The sequence below is a fragment of the Brassica rapa genome, chromosome A05, assembly GCF_000309985.2.
Source record: "Brassica rapa cultivar Chiifu-401-42 chromosome A05, CAAS_Brap_v3.01, whole genome shotgun sequence".
In the NCBI taxonomy this organism is placed as follows: Eukaryota; Viridiplantae; Streptophyta; class Magnoliopsida; order Brassicales; family Brassicaceae; genus Brassica; species Brassica rapa.
The window spans coordinates 27015397-27040014 of record NC_024799.2 but is presented as its reverse complement, the minus strand read 5'-3'; the positions used below and the strand labels follow the sequence as shown (position 1 = coordinate 27040014).

At 35.9% G+C, this 24618-nt stretch overlaps 9 protein-coding genes and 1 long non-coding RNA gene across 12 annotated transcripts; 4 read left to right on the top strand and 6 right to left on the bottom strand.

Moving 5' to 3' along the window:
- Positions 1–6204: 6204 nt before the first annotated feature.
- On the top strand, positions 6205–7260 carry LOC103870812 (60S ribosomal protein L22-2). Its single transcript, XM_009148977.3, has 3 exons — positions 6205–6323; positions 6614–6852; positions 6934–7260. The coding sequence occupies exons 2-3, from the start codon at positions 6623–6625 to the stop codon at positions 7076–7078; spliced, it is 375 nt and encodes a 124-aa protein (XP_009147225.2). The 5' UTR covers positions 6205–6323; positions 6614–6622; the 3' UTR covers positions 7079–7260.
- Positions 7261–7403: 143 nt separating this feature from the next.
- Positions 7404–8519, bottom strand: LOC103870811. 2 transcript variants are annotated; one of them, XM_009148976.3, is made up of 3 exons: positions 8440–8519; positions 7784–7974; positions 7404–7635 (listed from the first exon to the last, which is right to left on the bottom strand). In XM_009148976.3, exons 2-3 carry the CDS (start codon positions 7955–7957, stop codon positions 7537–7539), a joined length of 273 nt encoding a protein of 90 aa, XP_009147224.1. In that variant the 5' UTR covers positions 7958–7974; positions 8440–8519; the 3' UTR covers positions 7404–7536. The 2 variants fall into 2 exon arrangements, with proteins under 2 accessions (XP_009147224.1, XP_009147223.1); XM_009148975.2 differs by having other exon boundaries at positions 8393–8487.
- Positions 8520–8547: 28 nt separating this feature from the next.
- Positions 8548–12468, top strand: LOC103870810 (transcription termination factor MTERF15, mitochondrial). The gene is made up of 2 exons (XM_009148973.3): positions 8548–10086; positions 11658–12468. Exons 1-2 carry the CDS (start codon positions 8776–8778, stop codon positions 11697–11699), a joined length of 1353 nt encoding a protein of 450 aa, XP_009147221.2. The 5' UTR covers positions 8548–8775; the 3' UTR covers positions 11700–12468.
- LOC103870809 lies at positions 10101–11592 on the top strand. The gene is made up of 2 exons (XM_033292325.1): positions 10101–10596; positions 10917–11592. Exons 1-2 carry the CDS (start codon positions 10512–10514, stop codon positions 11282–11284), a joined length of 453 nt encoding a protein of 150 aa, XP_033148216.1. The 5' UTR covers positions 10101–10511; the 3' UTR covers positions 11285–11592.
- On the bottom strand, positions 12381–14299 carry LOC103870808 (serine/threonine-protein phosphatase PP1 isozyme 9). The gene is made up of 4 exons (XM_009148971.3): positions 13740–14299; positions 13061–13620; positions 12809–12988; positions 12381–12706 (listed from the first exon to the last, which is right to left on the bottom strand). The coding sequence occupies exons 1-4, from the start codon at positions 13939–13941 to the stop codon at positions 12683–12685; spliced, it is 966 nt and encodes a 321-aa protein (XP_009147219.2). The 5' UTR covers positions 13942–14299; the 3' UTR covers positions 12381–12682.
- A 376-nt stretch (positions 14300–14675) lies between these two features.
- LOC103870806 lies at positions 14676–16266 on the top strand. Its single transcript, XR_004458434.1, has 2 exons — positions 14676–15921; positions 16078–16266. It is a non-coding gene; the product is annotated as an uncharacterized LOC103870806 (long non-coding RNA).
- Positions 16267–16381: 115 nt separating this feature from the next.
- LOC103870805 (epoxide hydrolase A) lies at positions 16382–17893 on the bottom strand. Of its 2 annotated transcripts, XM_033292322.1 has the most exons (4): positions 17337–17893; positions 16984–17234; positions 16639–16908; positions 16382–16544 (listed from the first exon to the last, which is right to left on the bottom strand). In XM_033292322.1, the coding sequence occupies exons 1-3, from the start codon at positions 17811–17813 to the stop codon at positions 16641–16643; spliced, it is 996 nt and encodes a 331-aa protein (XP_033148213.1). In that variant the 5' UTR covers positions 17814–17893; the 3' UTR covers positions 16382–16544; positions 16639–16640. The 2 variants fall into 2 exon arrangements, with proteins under 2 accessions (XP_033148213.1, XP_009147218.1); XM_009148970.3 differs by having other exon boundaries at positions 16525–16908.
- Positions 17894–18116: 223 nt separating this feature from the next.
- LOC103870876 (probable pectinesterase/pectinesterase inhibitor 21) lies at positions 18117–21479 on the bottom strand. The gene is made up of 2 exons (XM_009149053.2): positions 20404–21479; positions 18117–20246 (listed from the first exon to the last, which is right to left on the bottom strand). The coding sequence occupies exons 1-2, from the start codon at positions 21416–21418 to the stop codon at positions 19411–19413; spliced, it is 1851 nt and encodes a 616-aa protein (XP_009147301.1). The 5' UTR covers positions 21419–21479; the 3' UTR covers positions 18117–19410.
- Positions 21480–21660: 181 nt separating this feature from the next.
- LOC103870875 (probable pectinesterase/pectinesterase inhibitor 20) lies at positions 21661–23421 on the bottom strand. The gene is made up of 2 exons (XM_033292323.1): positions 23056–23421; positions 21661–22839 (listed from the first exon to the last, which is right to left on the bottom strand). The coding sequence occupies exons 1-2, from the start codon at positions 23372–23374 to the stop codon at positions 22148–22150; spliced, it is 1011 nt and encodes a 336-aa protein (XP_033148214.1). The 5' UTR covers positions 23375–23421; the 3' UTR covers positions 21661–22147.
- Positions 23422–23620: 199 nt separating this feature from the next.
- On the bottom strand, positions 23621–24469 carry LOC117134230 (probable pectinesterase/pectinesterase inhibitor 7). Its single transcript, XM_033292324.1, has one exon. The coding sequence runs from the start codon at positions 24415–24417 to the stop codon at positions 23671–23673; it is 747 nt and encodes a 248-aa protein (XP_033148215.1). The 5' UTR covers positions 24418–24469; the 3' UTR covers positions 23621–23670.
- Between the last annotated feature and the right edge of the window lie 149 nt (positions 24470–24618).

Genomic DNA, 24618 nt, shown 5'->3' with positions numbered 1-24618 from the left:
ATTTACTTTTACTAAATTAAACTAAAAAAAGGTTTTTGTTATCAATTAAAGATAAAAAAACAATGAATTAAATACCCGAGCGTAGCTCGGGTGAAATATACTAGTATTACCTAAATTGGTGGACTAACCACTATAAAATCGCAATTTTCTAGAGAAACGAAGACAACAAAAGTTCTAACTCTCTTTGATCTTCATCATATGTTAGTGAAGGATGCAACTATGCAATAAAACACTATTTTCATATTTTTGAAATTTTTCACAAAATCTATGTGTTATCCCTATGAAAATATTGAATTTTTCGAAAAATGCTCTATATACTGAAGCCTATGATCTTTAGTGTTGTTTTAAAATTTCTAAACACATTCTACATTTGTATTAATGTATATTAAACTCTCTTTCATGGTACATGGACGTCTTTTTATTTTTTTCAATTAATTTAGTAAAGCTTCAAAATATTCTCTAAATTGGTGGATTAACCACTATAAAATCGCTATTTTTTAAAGAAACGGAGACAACAAAAATTTTAAACCTTTGTGATCTTCATTATATGTTTATGAAATATGCAACTATGCATTAAAACAGTGTTTTCATATTTTTTAATTTTTCTCAAAATATAAGTGTAACCTACGAAAATATTGAATGTTTCGGTAAATGCTCTATATATTGAAGCATGTGATCTTTAGTGTTGTTTTAAAATTTCTAAACACATTCTACATTTGTATTAATGTATATTAAACTCTCTTTCATGGTTCATGGGCATCATTTTAATTTTTTCAAATAATTTAATAATGCTTCAAAATATTTCCTAAATTGGTGGACTAAGCACTATTAAATCACTATTTTCTAAAGAAACGGAGACAACAAAAGTTCTAAACCTCTGTGATCTTCATTATATGTTTGTGAAAGATGCAACTATGCATTAAAACAGAATTTTCATATTTTTTTAATTTTTCTCAAAATCTATGTGTTATAACCTCTACGAAAGTATTGAATTTTTCGGTAAAAGCTATATATATTGAAGCATGTGATCTTTAGTGTTGTTTTACAATTTCAAAACACATTATATATTTGTATTAATGTATATTAAACTTTATTTCATGGTACATGGGCATCGTTTTAATTGTTTGTCAATTAATTTAGTAAAACTTCATAATACTCCCTAAATTGGTGAACTAATCACTTTAAAATCGCTATTTTATAGAGAAACGAAGACAAAAAAGTTCCAAACCTCTTTGACCTTCATCATATGTTAGTTAAAGATGCAACTACTCATTAAAACAGTATTTTCATATTTTTTAATTTTTTTCAAAATCTATGTGTTAACCCCTACGAAAATATTAAATTTTTCGGTAAATGCTCTATATATTAAAGCATGTGATCTTTAGTGTTGTTTTAAAATTTCTAAACACATTCTAAATTTGTATTAGTGTATATTAAACTCTCTTTCATGGTGCATGAACATTGTTCTAAATTTTTGTCAATTAATTTAATAAAAGTTCATAATATTACCTAAATTGGTGGACTAACCACTATAAAATCGCAATTTTCTAGAGAAACGAAGACAGCAAAAGTTCTAACCCTCTTTGATCTTCATCATATGTTAGTGAAGGATACAACTATGCATTAAAGCACTATTTTCATATTTTTAAAAATTTTCACAAAATCTATGTGTTAATCCCTAAGAAAATATTGAATTTTTCGGTAAATGCTCTATAGACGGAAGCCTATGATCTTTAGTGTTGTTTTAAAATTTCTAAACACATTCTACATTTGTATTAATGTATATTAAACTCTCTTTCATGGTACATGGGCGTCTTTTTATTTTTTTCAATTAATTTAGTAAAGCTTCAAAATATTCTCTAAATTGGTGGATTAACCACTATAAAATCGCTATTTTTTAGAGAAACGGAGACAACAAAAATTTTAAACCTCTGTGATCTTCATTATATGTTTGTGAAAGATTCAACTATGCATTAAAACAGTGTTTTCATATTTTTTAATTTTTCTCAAAGTATATGTGTAACCCTTACAAAAATATTGAATGTTTCGGTAAATGCTCTATATATTGAAGCATGTGATCTTTAGTGTTGTTTTAAATTTCTAAACATATTATACATTTGTATTAATGTATATTAAACTCTTTTTCATGGTACATGGGCATCGTTTTAAATTTTTGTCAATTAATTTAGTAAAACTTCATAATACTCACTAAATTGGTGAACTAAGCACTATAAAATCGCTATTTTCTAGAGAATCGAAGACAGCAAAAGTTCTAAACCACTTTGATATTCATCATATGTTAGTGAAGGATGCAACTATGAATTAAAATAGAATTTTCATATTTTTGAATTTTTTTCAAGATCTATGTGTTAACCCCTACGAAAATATTGAATTTTTCGGTAAATGCTATATATATTGAAGCCTATGATATTTAGTGTTGTTTTAAAATTTCTAAACACATTTTAAATTTGTATTAATGTATATTAAACTCTCTTTCATGGTGCATGAATATCTTTCTAAATTTTTGCCAATTAATTTATTAAAAGTTCATAATATTACCTAAATTGGTGGACTAACCACTATAAAGTCGCAATTTTCATAAGAAACGAAGACAACAAAAATTCTAACCCTCTTTGATCTTCATCATATGTTAGTGAAGGATGCAACTATGCATTAAAACACTATTTTCATATTTTTGAAATTTTTCACAAAATCTATGTGTTAATCCCTATGAAAATATTGAATTTTTCGGTAAATGCTCTATATACTAAAGCCTATGATCTTTAGTGTTGTTTTAAAATTTCTAAACACATTCTACATTTGTATTAATGTATATTAAACTCAATTTCATGGTACATGGGCGTCGTTTTAATTTTTTTTCAAATAATTTAGTAAAGCTTCAAAATATTCCCTAAATTGGTGGACTAACCACTATAAAATCGCTATTTTTTAAAGAAACGGAGACAACAAAAATTTTAAACCTCTGTGATCTTCATTATATGTTTGTGAAAGATGCAACTATGCATTAAAACAGTGTTTTATTATTTTTTAATTTTTCTCAAAATATATGTGTAACCCCAACGAAAATATTGAATGTTTCGGAAAATGCTCTATATATTTAAGCATGTGATCTTTAGTGTTGTTTTAAAATTTCTAAACACATTCTACATTTGTATTTATGTATATTAAACTCTCTTTCATGGTAAATGGACATCGTTTTAATTTTTTCAATTAATTTAGTAAAGCTTCAAAATATTCTCTAAATTGGTGGATTAAGCACTATTAAATCGCTATTTTCTAGAGAAACGGAGACAATAAAAGTTCTAAACCACTTTGATATTCATCATGTATTAGTGAAGGATGCAACTATGAATTAAAATAGAATTTTCATATTTTTGAATTTTTCTCAAAATCTCTGTGTTAACCTCTACGAAAATATTGAATATTTCGGTAAATGCTATATATATTGAAGCCTACGATCTTTAGTGTTGTTTTAAAATTTATAAACACATTCTAAATTTGTATTAATGTATATTAAACTCTCTTTCATGGTGCATGAGCATTGTTCTAAATTTTTGTCAATTAATTTAATAAAAGTTCATAATATTACCTAAATTGGTGGATTGAAAATCGCAATTTTCTAGAGAAACGAAGACAATAAAAGTTCTAAACCTCTGTGATCTTCATTATACGTCTGTGAAAGATGCAACTATGCATTAAAACAGAATTTTCATATTTTTGAATTTTTCTCAAAATCTATGTGTTAACCAACCCTCTACGAAAATATTGAATTTTCGGTAAATGCTCTATATATTGAAGCATGTGATCTTTAGTGTTGCTTTAAAATTTCTTAACACATTATATATTTGTATTAATGTATATTAAACTCTCTTTCATGGTACATGGGCATCGTTTTAATTTTTTTGTCAATAAATTTAGTAAGACTTCATAATACTCCATAAATTGGTGAACTAATCACTATAAAATTGCTATTTTAAAGAGAAACGAAGACAAAAAAAAGTTCCAAACCTCTTTGATCTTCATCATATGTTAGTGAAAGATGCAACTACTCATTAAAACTGTATTTTCATATTTTTAATTTTTTTAAAAAATATATGTGTTAACCCCTACGAAAATATTGAATTTTCGGTAAATGCTCTATATATTGAAGCATGTGATCTTTAGTGTTGTTTTAAAATTTCTAAACACATTCTACATTTGTATTAATTTATATTAAACTCTCTTTCATGGAAAATGGACATCGTTTTAATTTTTTCAATTAATTTAGTAAAGCTTCAAAATATTCTCTAAATTGGTGGATTAAGCACTATTAAATCGTTATTTTCTAGAGAAACGGAGACAATAAAAGTTCTAAATCACTTTGATATTCATCATATATTAGTGAATGATGCAACTATGAATTAAAATAGAATTTTCATATTTTTGATTTTTTCTCAAAATCTATGTGTTAACCCCTACGAAAATATTGAATATTTCGGTAAATGTTATATATATTGAAGCCTACGATCTTTAGTGTTGTTTTAAAATTTATAAACACATTCTAAATTTGTATTAATGTATATGAAACTCTCTTTCATGGTTCATGAGCATTGTTCTAAATTTTTGTCGATTAATTTAATAAAAGTTCATAATATTACCTAAATTGGTGGATACAAAATCGCAATTTTCTAGAGAAACGAAGACAACAAAATGTATGTGTCCCCTACGAAAACGAAGACAACTATGCATTAAAAAGTATTTTCATATTTTTGAAATTTTCTCAAAATGTATGTGTCCCCTACGAAAATATTAAATTTTTTGGTAAACGCTCTATATACTGAAGCCTATGATCTTTAGTGTTTTTTTTTAAATTTCTAAGCACATTCTACATTTGTATTAATGTATATTAAACTCTCTTTTATAGTACATGGGCATCGTTTTAATTTTTTTCAATTAATTTAGTAAAGTTTCAAAATATTTCCTAAATTGGTGGATTAAGCACTATAAAATCGATATTTTCTATAGAAACGGAGACAACAAAAGTTCTAAACCTCTGTGATCTTCATTATATGTTTGTGAAAGATGCAACTATGCATTAAAACAGTATTTTTATATTTTTGAATTTTTCTCAAAATTTATGTGTTAACCCCTATGAAAATATAAAATTTTCGGTAAATACTCTATATATTGAAGCATGTGATCTTTAGTGTTGTTTTAAAATTTCTAAACACATTCTACATTTGTATTAATGTATATTAAACTCTCTTTCATGGTAAATGGGCATCGTTTTAATTGTTTGTCAATAAATTTAGTAAAACTTCATAATACTCCCTAAATTGGTGGATTAAGCACTATAAAATCGTTATTTTATAGAGAAACGAAGACAAAAAATTTCTAAACCTCTTTGACCTTCATCATATGTTTGTGAATGATGCAACTATGCATTAAAACAATATTTTCGTTTTTTTTGAATTTTTCTTAAAATCAATGTGTTAACTAACCATAACGAAAATATTGAATTTTAGGGTAAATGCTCTATGTATCGAAGCCTATGATCTTTAGTGTTGTTTAAAAATTCTAAACACATTCTACATTTATATTAATGTATATTAAACTCTCTTTCATGGTACATGGTCATCATTTTAATTTTTTGTCAATTAATTTAGTAAAACTTCATAATACTCCCTAAATTGGTGGATTAACCACTATAAAATCGTTATTTTCTAGAGGACCGGAGAAAACAAAAGTTTCAAACCTCTTTTGACATTTATTATATGTTATTGAAGGATGCAATTATGCATTAAAACAGTATTTTCATATTTTGGATTTTTTCTCAAAATCTAGAAAAACGGAGATAACAAAGATTTCAAACCTCTTTGACCTTCATCATATGTTAGTGAAGAATGCAATTATGCATTAAAACAATATTTTCATATTTTTAAATTTTTTTTCGAAACCCCTACAAAAATATTAAATTTTTCGGTAAATTCTCTATATACTTTTCACTCTTCTGATACTATCAGTGCGATTGTTCTGTGTTATTGCACACGAGATACTTATTTGTTGCATGCGAATTTGAAGTTTTGGTTCTTATACTCTCAATGAAAAGAGAAATGTGGAGTTATAGTTTACACATATCAAAAGCTTGGGGTAATTTTGCGATTATTAAAAAACTTGGGGGACGTTAAGGATATTTAAAGAGAATATAAATTAGGGCTGCGAGAGCACTTTAAAAGCACAAAAACCCTAAGCCATTTGCTTTCGTCTCCTCAGCTGAAAATCGCCGCTCATCTGTTCAGAGTCAGTTCCACGATTTGTTCAAGGTACGTCTCTCACTACTACCTCTCCCTCTCTAATGGAAGCGCTCTTCAGTTTCTGAGATTAGACTTAGCTCGCCAGATTTTAAGATGAAATAGATTCTCCCAAATTCGTAGTTTTAGCTCGCGAGAGTGTAATTAACGACGATTAGATCATAAGTTTCGATCCTCATCAGATCTCACTGTGAATTTGAGTTTAGTGAATCTTGAGAATGTGTCTTTGGTGTGTGTATGTGTGTTTCTATTTTCATTTTAAGTTATTATTTTAAACACTTTGTCTGGTTTTGTATTTGTAGAGAGGAAAAATGAGTAGAGGAAGTGCAGCCGTTGCCAAGGGAAAGAAGAAGGGAGTTTCCTTCTCCATTGACTGCTCCAAGCCTGTCGATGACAAGATCATGGAGATTGCTTCCCTCGAGAAGTTTCTTCAGGAGAGGATCAAAGTCGGTGGCAAAGCCGGTGCCCTCGGTGATTCTGTCACAATCACACGTGAGAAGAACAAGATCACCGTCACTTCCGATGGTCAGTTCTCCAAGAGGTAACCATACTTGTTCACTCTCTTCTACGTTTTGGTCTTGATATGATGGAAACTGATATGTTACTTTGTGTGTCTCTTTAGGTATCTGAAGTACTTGACGAAGAAGTACTTGAAGAAGCACAATGTGAGGGATTGGCTGAGAGTGATTGCAGCCAACAAGGACCGTAACCTCTACGAGTTGAGGTACTTCAACATCGCTGAGAACGAGGGCGAGGAAGAAGACTAGAAGGAAGAACTGCACACTCCTGTTTCCGGTTTTTGTTTCGTTGTTTGCTCAAATACAATTTTATCATCGCCCTTGTGTTCTTTATTGACACATCTTATTTTAGTTTTGTTGGAGTTCTTAACTCTTGTTTCAGAGGATTGTTTAAGAAAAGTATTTTGGTAATGATTCCAAGAATCTGTTAATGAGGATTAATTAACTTAGTCACGAAAATAATTCATAATAATTAATTGGACAGTGGTTAATTATATAATTCAACAATTACTTATGATCATTCTATTGTTGGTTTCGCTTTTTATTTTGTTAAAACAAAAAATTTTGATTCAAGTATTTAACCTTTCAGGCCTCCAATTTATTCGACTGTAATCAGTTGGTATTAGCCCATAAACTTTGTTAATCGAAACAAACCAACGAAAAGTAAACCGAAACAATATCCGGTTAGGATGAAACTATCAATTTCTCTAATCAGAGAGAGTTGTCTGAAGAGGCAAATAACTCTCCACTCCTTTAGCTTCTTCAGCTTGCTGCTTCTCTGCAACAGCCTTCGATAATCCAAACATCTGAAAAACAAATCAACCCCAAGTAGAAAAGCTACCACTGATTAGCCAAATAAGATTAATCTAATCAAAACAAAGAACCTCTGGAGCACAATTATCTAAGTTTTGCTATATGTTTTAGGTAGAGATAATGAAGAAAGAGGAGAAGAACCTTCTTGATGGTCTTGTTGAAACAATTCTTGTGATCATCCATGGAGGCATTGATGAACTCATCAATGTGGTCCTTGACGTCTTCTAAGAAATTGGCATCATCCTTGACCATCTTTCTACACGAAGACATGGCTGGCTTAGGCTGGTTTTCAGCTTGAGTCTTCTTCGTCTCCATTGTTTGTTTACTTTGTCCTAAAGAAGAACATGTGAATGTAAATATTTAAACTCAACTAAACACGAAACCCAACGGAAACAAAAGCATAAGAACCAAGAATCCTGCAGCAATCAGCTACTCAATGTCAATTTTTCTCAGATTCCGTCAATTGAATACACAACATTGGAAAGCAAACATAAACTTTCCTACCAAATTCCGCCGTGTTACATATCAATCTAAGGAACCGACGATAATGTTAGATCACAATCACATAGGGCTATGTACGAATATAACACATGTCATGAAAGCATACGAATCAAGACAGCACAAAAACATCATCACGACACAAAAAAAAATCAAGCAAGGTTACAGGCTGAAACAAAACAAAACATAGATGTCGTGAAAATGAGATTCCGACACAGAAAAGAACCGAACAATCAGAGATTCATAACTCACCGACGTGTTAGAATAACTGAACAATTGGAGATTCAGACATAACTCACCGACAACGACGCGGGGATGATAAAAGAGTCTGACTTGTGGGAGGAGGAGGATCTCTGCTAAGCTAAGACAATCCTCTTCTGTTTGCAATTATTAGATTACTAAACTACCCCTAATACAATCCTCTTCTTTTTATTCATTTTTGGTCAAAACCGTCATTATATTAAAAACCCTAGATAACCACCGAGAATCTGATCTAGTCGGAAACATTCACCAGATCGGTCGTCTCTGTTTGAAGAGTGAGTTTTCCTCTTCTGAAACTATCTATCTCCAAATTCAAACATCTAGTTCGGTCGGAGATTCTGAATCCTGTCCTAAAAAAAACATTACCTTTTGTCATGTATTCTTCTCTGTTACTCCACGGCAAAAAATGTATCGAGCTTCATAAATCTTCTACCTTTAGAGTCATCTCAGTGAAGCTTCTTCAAAAGGAATATCCTTTTCGCAATCCCTTCTCCTCCTCTGCGTCTACTCTTCAATCAGATTCAGTTCTGAATCTTCTCACAAGCTACGGCTTCACATCCACTCAGATCTCCAAAATCATCACCACCTACCCACGCCTCCTCACACTCGACGCCAAAACCTCCCTCCTCCCAAAGCTTCAAGCTTTACAGTCCAGAGGAGCTTCAACCTCCGACCTGACCGAGATCATCTCAAAAGTCCCCAAAATCTTATCCAAGAGAGGCGTGAAATCCACCGGATTATACTTCGACTTCATCAAAGACATCATCCACAACGATGGTAAGAGCTCTCATTCTTCTACTACAACAGGTAAGCAAGGGAACAAGATGAGAAACGTATCGGTTCTGAGAGATATGGGAGTCCCTCAACGGTTCTTATTCACATTACTCGTCTCAGAGAGCCAGCCTGTCTGTGGGAAAGAGAAGTTTGAAATGTCAGTCAAGAAAGTAGTCGAGATGGGGTTCGATCCCGCGACGTCGAAGTTTGTCCAAGCGCTGCACGTTTTCTACGAGATGAGCGAGAGAACGATAGAGGAGAAAGTTAACGTGTATAACAAGTTAGGGTTTAGGGTTGAGGAAGTTTGGGAGATGTTTAACAAATGGCCTTACTATTTGAAGTTCTCTGAGAAGAAGATCACTCAGACGTTTGAGACGCTGAAGAGGTGCGGTTTGGGGGATGAGGAGGTGGTGGCGGTGATGAAGAAGCGTCCGGAGTGCATGCGTGCGTCAGAGGAGAAGATAAGAAGCTGTGTAGAGACTTTTTTAGGGTTGGGTTTTAGCGGGAAGGAGTTTGTGTCGATGGTGAAGTGTTTCCCCACTTGTGTTGGTTTGTCTGCGGAGAATGTGAGGAGGAAGGTTGAGTTTTTGGTGGGGGAGATGAAGTGGGAGTTGAAGGATGTGGTTGGGATACCTCCGGTGCTTGGGTATAGTTTGGAGAAGAGGATGGTTCCTAGGTGTGGTGTGGTAAGAGCTCTTGTGGAGAAAGGAGTGATGAGTGGAAGAGGAGGAGGAGGATATGGTGGGATACCTCCGATGTCGTCTGTTTTGGCGTGTAGTGATAAGGTGTTTTTGAATAGGTTTGTGATGAAACATGGGAGGCTGGTGCCTGAGCTGATGGCTATCTTTGATGGTGATAAGAAAAAGGGCTCACAAGGACGCACTGCAATAAAGAACGTTAAAGGCTTGTGTGTTTCTGTGAGTTGATTCTTGATTTGTTTTGTTCTTTAGTCTCATTATAATTTGTCAAACAGATTTGATATTGATATGGTGAATGTATGAAAAGCTTGTGAGATTGTTTGCTGGTGAAAGAAGTGCTTGAGTTTTGCAGAAGAAGTTTAGTTTGTAAACCGGTTAATAAAATCTAATCAAACCCAATTCAATGATGAAATCACCATGAACCGGAGTGGTTTTAAGTAAACCGGAGACTATAAACCTCAACCGGAAGTGTACACTAAACCAGATTGGCATTTCAAGTGTTGTTGTTGCTATATATATACATGAGAAGAGAGGGAGAAACTATTTGAAAAAAAGAAACAGAAAGCAGTAGAGGATTGTTTCTTCTTGAACTCGGCTTCAAGATAATTACTTTTCATCGTAGAGATCAGTGGAGAAAGATGGGAAGATACTCAACGAAGAGGATGTTTCTTCAGCTTCTTACTCTTATCATGTTGCTTCCTCTCTTGATCTCTTCTTCGTCTGGTAAGTATCAGTAATATTAGTAAAGTTTCAATCTTTCAACTCTTTTGCATCATCTTGGTTCGTTTTCATGCATCAAACCCCTTTTGAAACAGAGTATTTGCGATGTTCTACTCGTAGTGTTTCCATCTTTCAGTTCCTTTAGATCAGCTCTAAATGTTTGTGGTTTAGTTGTGCGTGCTGAAAACGTTTTTGATCTTTCAGTTGTTTGTATCATCTTGGTACCTTTTGATCCAAGGAAACCGTTTCAAAACAGAGTACTCTCTGTTTCATGCGTTTAGCTATCTTGAAAAGAATGAATCTTGAGCCTTCTTGTTCTCCAGGTGAACCAGTTAACTCTAACAAGAACGGAGTATGTATTTCTAAAGAAGGACCCTTTTCATCATCCGCATCAGAAGGCAAGCTTGCTGATCTTGAGTTTGAGGATCTAAACGTGTGTAAAGTGTTCCATGAGAAGACTTGTTGCTCTGCTTCACGGATGCTCTCGGCCTCAAAAGCTGTAGAAACCCTGGCGACTTATGGAGAAGCTCCCAAAGATTGCTTGGATTTGTTTGAGCTTCTGGAATGTTCAATCTGCCAGTCAGGAACTCTTCCCATTTGTGCCTCCTTCTGTGACAGAGTCTTTGAAGCTTGCTCTGATGCTTACTTCAGTAGTGATGCCACTAATCAGGTTAAGACCCAGTGTTTGTAAACTCAGAGGCACGAAAGCTCTTTGAAAATTCAAAATTTTGAGAGAGGTCTTGTTTCTTGTTATGTGTCAGGTTATAGTACCGTGTGGAGCAAGCGAAAGCATCATCTGCGGGAAAGCTACTAAATGGGAGACTAATGGCACAGCGTTCTGCTATGCATTGGGTTTCACTGTTCAATCAGCTGTTGAAGAGCCTTGTTACGGAAGCAAATCAAGTCTAGAGCCGCCATTGGTGGGGGAAGAAGAACCACTCATCAAAACTGCGTGGTTTCAACCTCTTCAGATCTATTGGTTAGTAATAGTCATTGTGCTACGAACAGTCTGTTGGCTAGAAATCAGGGGGCGTTATCAGCGGCAGATGCGAGGTTTGATTCAGAGAGAAAGAGTGGTTAGGAACATGAATGGGATTGTTGCCTAAAGAGAAGAGTTTAAAACTCTCTTTTTTTTTAGTTCCTCAAAACTTTTGAATAAAGCTCTGTAAAAACTTTTAAATATTTACTGTTACAGACTATTCAGAAAAATAAGAGCCAAACAATGACAGTCTATTCAATACAGAAAGATTAACAAATGTATACAAGAAAAGTTATAATAAAACAAAAGAGGAAAGACACTCTGATTTAAACTAGGAGAGTGTAAGAAAATCAAGAAACATAATAAACCGGTTAAACAAACTCTAACCGAAAGTAATCAAACCCAATTGAATGGTACAGTATTGGTATGTAAATTTTCAGTAATGGGAATGCCTAAGATATAGGAGAAAAGTTCAATGATGAAAAATCTCCATGAACCGGAGTGGTTTTCAGTAAACCGGAAAATAAAACCGAAAGTGAACATTTGTTGCTGCTATAAATACATTGGAAGAGAGGGAGAATACATGAGAACTGTGCCTGTGCCTGGTTGTGGCACATAGCATTCAAACTTCTAGATTTGCCTAAAGAGAAGATTTCAACTCTCTCTGAGTTCCTTGGCATATAGCATTCAAACTTCTAGATAAGCTCTGTATAAACTTTTACTGTCCTGACGATTAAGAAAAGTAAGAGCCAAACCATGGAAGTCAATTCTATATTGAAAGATTTTTTTAAAAAATGTGGTAACTTGATGATGATACAAGAAAAGAGATATATTAAAGCAAAAGAGGAGGGGCACTCTAAGTTAAACTAGGAAGGAGTAACAAAGAATAAACATAAGAAGAAAAAAAAGAAAACAGACCAAAAAGGAGATGAAAATCACAAAGAAGCAACTATACACAAGATACTTGGATAACAACTTTTGTTTTCTTTTTACAGATGCTTCTTCTTTGATGAGCCTTTGAGGTTCTCTTCTCCATTGCAGTTTTACCTATCTTAAGAAAATGCACAGAGCCTAGCTTTAGTAGCTTGTGAAGCTTTTATTAATGGATTTTCAAGACTTTCCCATTTTAGGTACCTGATAAAATAGTAAACATAAATAAAGAAAGAAAGCCATGTGTACTTAGGTAAACCAATTGTATCATCAGAAAAATAACTTCTTGGTCTGGTGAAAACAAACCTTCTTGAGCGGGATACTGCTTGAAGATGGGGCAGGTTTCAGAATCTCAAAAGAGCAAACAAGAGATTGGTCCACGCTCAGTAATGCACCTGCATTGTCAAACTCTCCACCATAGTTTGGAGCTGAGAAGATCGTCACTAATCTCCTTTTCGCAAAAAACTCATACCCATCTTCCACCACCTGCAAACAAACAGACCAAAGTAAATCACAAAGGCGTCTCAAATAATGTCTAGGGGAAATATATTTTTTTACCTGATGGCCACGGCAAATGAGGTCAAGATCATTTTTATCCAAGAACTCAGCAACTACATCAGCTCCAAACGTACACGAGATACCCCTATCGCTATCACACCATCCTTCGTGCTTCTGATCCGGATCCGACCAAAGCAAATCACAAAGAAGACCGTTGTCCGGAATCTCAGTAGGCCTCTGAATCTCCCTAATCTGCTCCAAATTCTCCAGCTCCGGCGACAACCCCCCGTGCATACACAAGATCTTGTCGTCGATGAGGGCGGCAACGGGCAGGCAGTTGAAGCAGTCGGTGAATACCTTCCACAGCCTGACGTTGAACCTCCGTTTGCACTCGTCGTAGAAGCCGTAGATCCTGTTGATCTTCGCGTCCTCGTGGTTGCCTCTCAGGAGGAAGACCTTGGATGGGTAGCGGATTTTGTAAGCCAAGAGGAGGCAGATCGTCTCGAGGCTCTGCTTGCCTCTGTCGACGTAGTCGCCGAGGAAGAGGTAGTTGGCTGAAGGAGGGTAGCCTCCGTATTCGAATAGACGGAGAAGGTCTTGGTATTGTCCATGAATATCACCTGTATTCATAGCCGTATTTATAATATTTCTCATAGTTTGTAATAACATAATAAACAAAAGAAAACATAAAAGTATAAATAATCAAAATGAGAATTTTCTTGAGAGAAGGGGGGGGTACCGCAGATGCGAATGGGGGCATGGAGATCGAGGAGGTTAGGCTGAGAGAGGAAGATTTGTCTGGCGTTAACGCAGAGTTGACGGATCTCGATCTCTGAGAGCTGGACCTGTTTGCCTCCTTTGCCTTCTAATAATCTTCTGATGATGTCATCCACCATACTTATCTCCATCATCATCCCTTCTGTTGTCATCGTCGTCGTCATTGTTTTTTGGCTTTGATCCGAAACTTTTTTTCTCACCGGAACCTGAAATTGAAACAAAAGGGTTCGTGCCAAATCAGGGTAGGAACAATGGGTCGTTGATGGGTTAGAGGTGATCAGAGAGTCGTAAGCTTTTGTTTTTTTTTTTTGTTCTGTTTCGGATTTTCCCGGGAAAGTGCAAGGAACACGAAAGGAAAGAGACAAATTAAAGGGTCAAACACGAGATCTTAATTATACTTTAGAACTGAGAGGATGAAAGTGGAGATTAGAATAGAACAAATCCAAATCTCTTTCTCTCAGAAGAGAAAAATAAAAAAACTTCCAGCTTTAGAATATTGAGGAGAGAGGAAAACAGATGGTGCAGATTATGTCGTGTCTCTCTCTTGTCCGAAAATTTTGGGATTAATATTTTTCAACGCAGCTTTCATTTTTAATGGCTATTGGTTATCTTATAATTACAAGTTTGTAATCATAAGATAATTAGAAACATGAAAACTATTAGTATGTTCGGGTATTTTTTTTCTTTATTAAATTAAATGTAACTTTGAACACTTTCTTAGCCATATATAATGGACATTAGGTAGTCTAATTATGTAAATGAATACATCAATCAGTTGATGATTAATGGATCCAATGATCGTCTTTTGTCCAAGCAAACTATAAAAATGATTAGTTGTCAAAACTCTCAAAGATAGTTAGAAGAAAAGGTAATTAGTGAAACCTTCCAAGGCAAGAATACGTGAGTTAGTGGGCGGTGGTGGAAGATCCAGCCTAAAAGGATGAGACGTGGAGGTTTCTCATTGGAACTGGTCAAAGTAAAATAGTCTTCCGTACAATTTAATGATTTTATACACACATTTATTCCTTTATTTAATTCTGCAAGAAATTTGTATTCAGGTCGGGCGAGAAACCGCGTCTTTTGAAAAGTTCGGTTTTATGGTTAGAGATAGGGAGCAGCACTTTGTACAGTTACATACGTGTGAGATTAATACTTGTATTTGTATATCTGGGTGCCCATCATGTCCCCTCCCTAACATAGTTTTTACTTTTTGATAAAACAAGTAAGATTTCGTAAGCATTTTTTTTAATCAAGGGACCGTAGATAATTAACAATGATAGTTGAACAGAACACCTTCCTTCTTTCTTTTTTTTTTCTTTTCATCAGTTATATTTTTTTGCAATGTATTTAGAACTAGTATGGATCATCTCGGACCCTTCACGCTCTCTGGATGAAAGATGAGCTCAAATCCATCACAATGTCACAACACCTCTTGCTGCTGAAGTCCTAGTGATGCGAGCAGCCCTCCAAGCAGCAGCCTTGCTAAATGTGACCCACCTTCGGATTTTCTCCGATAACCAAACCCTGATCAGGGCCATCAACGTCAAACTCTTCGAAGAAAAGAAGATCTACGGTATCGTGAAGGATATCGAAGCAACTTTCCTTCTGTTTATCGATCTTTCTTTCTTTTTTCTTCCAAAGGGTGAGAATTGACAGATTGATGCTTTAACCAAATCCATTCTCAGAAACCCAAATTACGTAACTTGCTAAATTCTTTCTACTTTTTTTAACGAATTATCGTTGAACAAAAAAAAAAAAGGATCACAAACAAAGTCAAGTTAAAAATCAAAATAGATTTAAAGCATTGAAAAACAAATTTTTAACGTATAAACTTAAGAACTGGAAAATATTTAGAGCTAAAGCTGAATAAAACTGTATGTTGAACAGAACACTTCAACTTGATATGATAGCCGATAAATAAATATAAAAAAAAAATTGTGTAAAAAAATCATATAAAAAAGATAGAATTTGGTTGATGATAGTAGTTTCTTGATGGGCTTATAGTGTTGGGCCCTTAGTGGAAATAAGAAAGAAAAAAAACCCAACATTGTGAGAAAACACTTAAAAGTTAGTTTCACCACTTCACTCGTAGATGCTACGGCGGCGGCGGCGGCACCACCACATCTCCGGAGAAGGCTACAATGGTAAAATCTTGCCCTCTCTCTCTCTCTCTCTCTCTCTCTCTCTCTCTCTCTCTCTCTCTCTCTCTTTCCGTGTCGGAATTGTCTCTCTTGTAACTTCGATAGTGACATTTGTTTGATTTCTGAGATCATTTCGATCGTGTTTTTTTTTGTTTGCAGGGAATTGATTTGATCGCAGGAGGTAAGAGCAAGAAGACGAAAAGGACAGCTCCAAAGTCCGAAGATGTCTACCTCAAGCTTACCGTCAAGGTCCAACCCTTAAACAAACGAATCTTTTGTCTTATTTTTGAGTGAAATCTTGTTTGACATTTTGTGTAATGAAAAAAATTGCAGCTTTATAGGTTTCTAGTGAGGAGAACACAGAGCAAGTTCAATGCAGTGATCTTGAAGTAACAAGATTAAAAGTAACAAAATGATAATAATTCAAACAAATTAATAGAATTATGAAGATACCATCATAGAAAATTATGAACACTTGGATAACTCATATAAGATTAGACAAACTACAGAGCTAATGAACACTTGCACAGCTTATAGAATAGTGGCGCTTTGCATTTGCTTCCTTCAGACAATATTTAAGTTTACTACATTTTCCAGACTATTCTCTTCTTCAGTAGCACCAAATCCTGCAATTTATATCTTATTCATAATCTGTTCGATCGAAGTACAACATTTGCAAGAACGAGATTGTTATTTGAGAGTCAATAAAACAGACTTCACCACTAAAAGCTTTTGTAGTTGTCCTGAAGCTTGGTAAAGAAGTCATTGATGTGAGCAGTGACCTCTTGAGGTTTCTCTTGGTTGACAAAGTGACCAGCATCTTCAATCACAACTACCTCCTGAAGATTTGGAACATCTGCAGCAAATCCACCACCGTGAATGTACTCTTTAACCCCCGGCGTGGTGTAAACCATGTCCAAATCACCGGTCATGAACTTCACCGGAACTTGAATCTTTGCCCCGGTCCATGGTGCAGTGAGTTCCCATGTCCTAGCATCATCCAAGAACTGATTAAAAATCTAACTCCAAAAGGCTTTAAAACAGAACTTCATGTGAAGAACTTACAGATCCATGGCTCTGTAGTAGTTAAGTCCACCGGTAAATCCTGTCTTCTTGAATTTGGAGACGTAGTAGTCGAGATCTTCCTTTGAAAACCATTCAGGAAGTTTAACTTGTTCGCAGTTAGGGTTAGGGTTTGCTCCAAAGGGGTTATCCTTAGGTAGAATCGGTGGGCCGAGTTCCCTCCCTATGAAGATGTTCTTCAGAACTCTTCTTGGATCTGCACATGCAATCTCTCTCTCAGCCTTCCCTGGTTCCTGCAAATTCACAACGCTAAAATAAATTAAAAAACAGTTGGATACAACTAAACTATGTGAACTGAATGGTGTAATAATTAATGGTGTAATCTATTATGAAACCTGAAATCTACAAATGTAGTAATCATCTCCAAACACAGCCTTAAACCCTTCAACAGGCTTGACCTTAGGGTTTCTTGGCCTATACGGCACACTCAAACACACAAAACCCTTAATCTTCTCCGGTCGGAACAAACAGAGATACCATCCGACAATAGCTCCCCAGTCATGACCCACCAGAAACACCTTCTCTTGATCTCCAGCAACACTGTCAAGAAGAGCCACCAGGTCACCAACGAGGTGAAGACACGTGTACTCTGAGAAACACTCCGGCGAGTCAGAGTCTCCGTAGCCTCGGAGGTCTGGAGCTACGGCTCGGTGACCTAGAGATGATAACGCAGTGATCTGGTGACGCCAAGTGTACCAGAGATCAGGGAATCCGTGGAGGAGAAGCACCACGGTTCCTTCTTTGGGACCTTTCTCAGCAATGTGCATCGTGATGCCATTGACGCTCACCATCCTATGATCGATTCCCTCCATTTCTCCTTTTTTTTTGTTGGATCCATGAATGTGTAGTAGAGTAGTTTTTGTTGTGATATAAATAGAGAACTTAAATGAAATTACTTTAGTTCTGTTGCTAAACTCTTTTACCTACTTTTTTTAGATATCAGTGCCATTGAAATATGCTTATATATTAACTGTGTATAAAAGATAATTAAATAACCTTTTCTCCTCAAGATTATCGAAATTCATGTGTATAATTGAAAACAATTTAAAATTTGTCTGAAAAAATACTAAAGAAAGGAGACATGTTATAATGTTGAGCTTCTCAAAAGAAGAGTCCTTCCCAATTGGTGAAAGAGAGAAGTAAATGCAGAGAAGTAAAGCGTAGAGATGTAGGTTGTTGAGACTAGGCGTGCATGCAAAACTGCCTTGCAGAAGCCACTTTCCTTTATTTACCACAATTTGTATGTTAACCCAAAATAAAATATTTTCTATATCTACATAGAATAGAGTAAATTGTGTATCCAAATTAAATGTTGGTTTTGTTTCAGATCTACTCATCAGCTTAATTTGATTAATATGTCGAAATTTATGGATTTTTCTTTTGAAAAAGCTAGCGTAGAATTCGAAGAATGCAAAGGACGGACACTTTACTGTCTGACACATTTTGTAAGAAAATATATGCTCTTTTTTTTCCGCTGATTTGATCACTGCATCTTAGAGACCAGGTTTAAAGTGGAGATAACAAGTTTTTCGTTTGGTGATTTTATCTAATTCCACCACTAGTTGGATTGTTAGAATTGAATCAGAATCAGATAGATCATCGAGAAAAATATAAAGTGGAGAACATCTGGAGGGAGGTTGACCGGATCATGTATTTGAATTCTAGCAATGAGATGAGTAAAAGATGAAAGTGCGAAAAAAACAAAGATGAAAGTGCGGAAATGAAGTGAACGCAGCAGAAGTAAATGAAGTTAGGTGTAACTACTTCTGTTTCCTGAAAATGTCATCTTTCTTCTATGAAAGAAAGATAATCAAAACTTATTTTTTGGTGAAAGCAATTTGGTTTCACTATTTATGCCTTCATGCATGGGGGTGCAAGTTACGTTATAGTAATAATTTATGAATTTCTATTTTCATAATCTTGTCCTGATTCATAAATTGATAAATGTATCATGTATGGAGGAGGTGTGTGTGTGTGTGATATGGTGAAATGAATTTAATGAATCACATTCTGAATAACATTGAGTGACCTCTATATTACTTTTTTGCATAGCACTTTTTTACGATTTGTATCAGCAAAAATAAGTGTATATTTTTCTTAAACATTGTGTTTCATACGAAATAAATAAGCTATTATCTCCAATTCGATTTGCAGGTTTTAATTTCGTTTAGGATACATAAGTAAAAGAAAATTAATTTATCTAAACTATTTCTACATAATCATTGTTATAATTAAGATTTATACACAACATCTTTAAAATACTGTGATATCAAACATGAGTTTAATCTCAACAATTTGGTAGATCAATAATCCTGAATTCCTCAAGTTTGTGCAAATGTTTTTTGTTTCCAGATTGTCTTGAATTAGAGTAGGAAATAAGCACATTATATGGCATCTTAATCGATCTTTCTAGTTAGACTTTGAAACCATCTTAATAGACCCTTGCGGGGAAGCTGCTGGAGAAACTGAGCCAGCACCACTTGTATCCGTGAAGGAGGAGAAACCTGGAGCAGCTGAGTTGCTGGGGATTGTGGTTGCAGCATTAGGGTTAGCAGCCAAGAGGCCAGGAGTGTATGGTACACCTTTGCCATGAACCCAAACATCACCTTGAATGTACTGATCCGGTGTGAACTTAAGGATCTCTTCGTTGCTCAGTGTCTTAATACCGGGCCAAGTAACCCGGTTTGCAAGGGCTGCTCCAGGTCCTGTGTTCTGTACTTCAGAGTAGAACAATGTGTCGAGGCCGAAGTTTCCAAGCCATGGTTGCCATCCTTGTGGCTGGATAAAATCTGGTATGAAAGTGTTCATGATAATAGTCCTTGAATACTCTTTCCATGGCCTTCCGAGATAGGCTTTGCTAGTTTCCTTGACTGCCAAGTAATCCGGTTCGCCGGCAATCGTGCAACCTTGGAACACAAATCCTGTTGATTCCCTCACGTCTTTGCGACCGTGAGCTGTGATCGGACATGCCTGGTTCGGAAGTGGCTTCCTCACCAACAAAGTGCAGTTCTGGAAAACAGCAGCCGCGTCTCCAAAGAGAAAATCAATGGTGCCTGAGATGGTACAATCACGGTAAAACTGACGGTGGGAGTGAGCGTAGAGCGTGTCTTGGTAACCATCGAATCTACAGTTGAAAAATATGGACTCATCTGATTGAACCCTTATTGCAACAGCTTGATGTTTGATTGCCCCGGCAGTGTTTACAAACCCTATGTTCTTGGCAATGAAGTAGTCTCCAACGATGGCTGCATTAGCATTAACATTATATGACTTCTAAGTACAAATAATCATATATATATATACAATGTTCAAAAAATAGTTATACTGTAACTAGACGCTTTATAAGAAATTATTGATTAGGATGTGTAAATCGATTTATAGAACACTGAATATATATCTTACCAACAGTGGCGGTACGGTAGGTAGTGATACCGTCCTTGTAATTTTTGCTACCGGAAATGATGGTTTTCTCGGGACCATCGCCGATGAACACGAGATGAGTCATGCTCTTGTTGACTTGAACGTACTCCTTGTAGATTCCAGCCTTAATGTGAACTACAAAAGTCGTGTTCTTCTTCTTTGGAACGTGCTTCAACGCGTCGTTGATCGTTGCATACTGACCGCTCCCGTCCTGAGCCACAACAATATCAGGCTTTGCGTCGGAGTACTCGGAAGCAGCCTGCAAGAGCCTACGCCCTCGCTGGTCCACCCACGAGGGAATTTCCTGGGCCAAAAGCCGGCGGCTGTTCAGCCCAGGAATATCAATTTGCCCCACGAAATTCGACATTTCGCTGATGATCGCTAGCCCGTTGTGCGTCAACTCGATAGCCGTCTTCAAGGCTTTCTTCATGGTCTCTCCAGCATTCCCTTGCGTGCCTTGAAACCCTTCAAGGCAAGTTTCCTCGTGGCTTATCGCCGCGCTGAGCCAAATCCTCAGATTGATCAAAACCTCGTCGAGCTTGTGGAACTCAAGCTTCCCTAGCTCCTCAAAGGAGTTACTAAGCTCCCCCAACGCGTAATCCATCAGCTCCTTGCACTGATCAAGCGCCATCCTCGTCCTCGGATCCTTCTGAAGATCGATAATCGTCTGAGACTTCTTAGCCGCGTCGGTGATCTGCTTCATCGTAACACTGAACGCTGTCTTAACCAACTCCATCGGGTCGGTCGTGTTATTCCCGTTCTTGATGAGACTATATTCACAAGTCTTTTTGTAATCCGTTGGTGCACATATGTCCTTGACGGCCTTGACTGAAGCCGTTATCTGCCCGTTACTTTCAGAGTCACCTTTACCATCGTGCTTGTTGAGGTTGACACCGACGGTAACGGCGACGACCATGGAGATTAGAAGAACTGAGGAGATTGAGATAATAACATACCTCTTCTTTCTCTTGGAATCATCGTCGTACCCGTACGACATACTGTTTGTTTTTTTTTAAGTTAGAGCTGTTCCGTTTGTTCTGAGAAAACGAGATTGTGAGTTTTTATGGACTCTTTCGAAGGTTAAGTAGCTTCCTTAGGAGTGAGCATCTGTTCATAGTTGTCAAGGCGGACAAATTAAGAGTTCGTTACTCTACTTGCTCTGTTTTATGAGGCTTGGCGGGAAAATTGGCTAGTGAGAAATTAATTAGTCTTATTTTAGGGAATTCAAAACTTCATTTTTTGTTTATTCTACTTTTTCCTCTAAAATCTGAATAACCAGTGTCTTAATCGTGTTTAATAACTACTAACTGACATACATTCTATTTTCTTAGAGAAAAATACAGTTTCCTACAGATATTAGTATGGAGTTTTTTGCCATTGCTTAATCCACTTTTAACATCATTTCCAAATTTGTTTTTATTTGAAGTAATACCTTTTATGTTTATATTCTAGAATAAATATGATAATTTAAAACATTTTTGGGTACATTATAAATTTATAACTAAAGAAATTATGTTTTCTACATCAAATAAATTATGGTTTAAGAAGAAAGAAAACACTGATCAAATACTTATATATATTAAACCTATTATATATATATATATATATGTGTAGAATAATATGTGTAAATAAATGTTTCTTGTACAAACAAAACAACAAAAAATAATTTTCTTGGAAACTTTGATAAGATTAATATATGGTTTGAATGACCAGAAATCAATCGAGATTACATCAACCCACCGGCGTAGGGAACTCCCATGCTCGGCAACCAGTAGTCTCCGACAATAAAGTTTGAGACAGTGAACCAAACAGCTTCAGTTTCATTGATCACATGATAACCGGGCCAATTAACCCGGTTAGCTGTTTCTGAACCTGGTCCGGTATTCATGAACTCCGCATAATACAAAGTCTGTAAAGCGAAATCACCCATCCATTCATTCCATCCCTTAGCATCAATAAACCCATCCATGAAATTTTGCAAGTAAACCGTCCTTGAGTACTCCTTCCACGGCCTACCTAAATACGTCTTAACCGAGAAATTACTTGAAACCAATTCAGCACTCGGTGTTATTCTACAATTTTGTATCGAAATCCCGGTGTTCTGGTTTGGATCGCTCCTGCCTTGAGCCGTTATGGCATTGAATTGTCCTTGAAGTGGTAATCTAGGAATGAGGTTGCAGTTCTGAAGAACCGTTGCTGCGTTTCCAAATATAAAATCTACCGTTCCGTAGATGTCGCATTCTCTGTAAAATTGTCTAAGTGAGTGGACGTAGAGCGTGTCTTGGTAGCCCTCGAAGCTACATTTGTAAAATGCTGACATGTCAGCACTGTTTCGGACAGCAACAGCTTGGTGTTTGGTAGGGCCGGCTGTGTTTCTCACGGTTATGTTCGCCGCCGTGAAGCCTCTTCCGATAACAGCTGAATACAATAACATCAAAATTAGTCCATGTATTTTATCTACTGATGGATATGTGACGTGACATCCAAGTCTCGATTTTTTAATAACTTAAAACGCTGTTTACATTCGCTAGCTAAATTTTTAAAACTTAACTACATAATATTCTACATCAGTTTTCAAATGTTTTACATTTTCTTTTACTATTTTAGATGATATCTGGTTTACTGATGACTTACCTAGTGTAGCAGAAGCAAAAGTGGTGGAACCATCAACCACGTTTCTATTTCCGGTGATTATTGTTTTGTCAATGCCGTCACCAATGATCATCACGTACGATTTATTGCTAGGGACCGTGACGTACTCTTCGTAAACTCCAGCCACGACGTAAATCACAAAGTATCCGTTTTCGGATTCTGCCTTCGTTGGCGCAGCAGCTATAGCGTCATTAATGGTTTTATAGGCATCACCATTGATTCCGTTAGGGTTAACGACCACTGTCTTGGCCACCTTTAGACCACCATTGCCTCCAGGAGAAGACTGTAAAATACATAACATTAACACTTTAATTAAAAAGGTATATGCACAAACAAATACTGGCTAAATTAATAGTAAATAAGAAGTCCATCACTTAAGGTTTATCAAAAGCAGTGCATATATGTTTGATATATTAGTCCAAATGGGTTACATTAAAAACTACATTAATAATTTTGGCTTCCCGTTTCAGTTTTAGAATTAAAAGAATTACAAAATACTAAAATATTTTTAAAAAAGTAATCTATACATTTTGATTATTTACGATAATTTTATAATACCACTACGAAATTACTTTCATTTCTTTTCCACAACCCCTATTATGTTACAGAATCTAAGAAAAATGTAAAGTTTATACGATTGGTTGATAGAAATGAAACCTGAAGAAGCTTTCGTCCCAAAACTTTAACTCTCTCGTAAATCATTCTCTCACGTTCCGTCACCTTCACATACGAAACTTCTGGCAACGAAGACTTTTTCTCGTCCTCCGTAAGAATCCTCGGTGGTGGCTTTGTAGCTGAAGCATCAGATGCTATCGGCCAAGCCTCCTTGGACAAGGCAAGAGAAACGCTAATCAGCTTTATTCCGTCCGAAACACGTGTGAGGATATCATGGCGGTCCTTAACAAAATTCTCGGACGACTCTCCGGTGACATCATGAAACGAGCCTAGGCACGTCTCGTAGTTGGTAAGAGCGGCGCTAAGCAACGTGAGGAGATCGTTGACCTCGGAGGTTCCAAGAACGGTCTCCTTGATGACGTTCACACGTGTGAGCTGGTCAACGGTCAGACCGGCAAGTAATTGGCAATCATCAAGGGGTCCTGATGTGGGATGATGCTGGTCGAAGGAGGCGAGAAGGTGTTTAGAAGCTTCTAGAGATTTTAGGATGACAATACTAGCAAATCCTGAAACTGAACCGGGTGACCCGACTGGTAGAACGGATTTACAGACGGGCGGGTGAGGAGTGGAATCACAAAGAGCTTCCAAGGAAGTTAGGGCTTGACAATGAGAAAAGATAGAGAAAAGAAGCAAAGAGATGGCCGTGAACAGAATACTATTTTGAGCCATGGCTACTAAAAAGTGTAGATGTTACAAGTTTACTTCAATATGTTTTAATGTGTATTTATACATGCATGATCCATCTAATCTTTCAGTTTATAACTTTTTGTGGACATATTTTTAAACGTGCAAACAACAATACATGATTTTTAAAGATATGGCTGTCAACAACAGAATGGTACATTCATTTCTTTATTCCGAAGGTAAGAC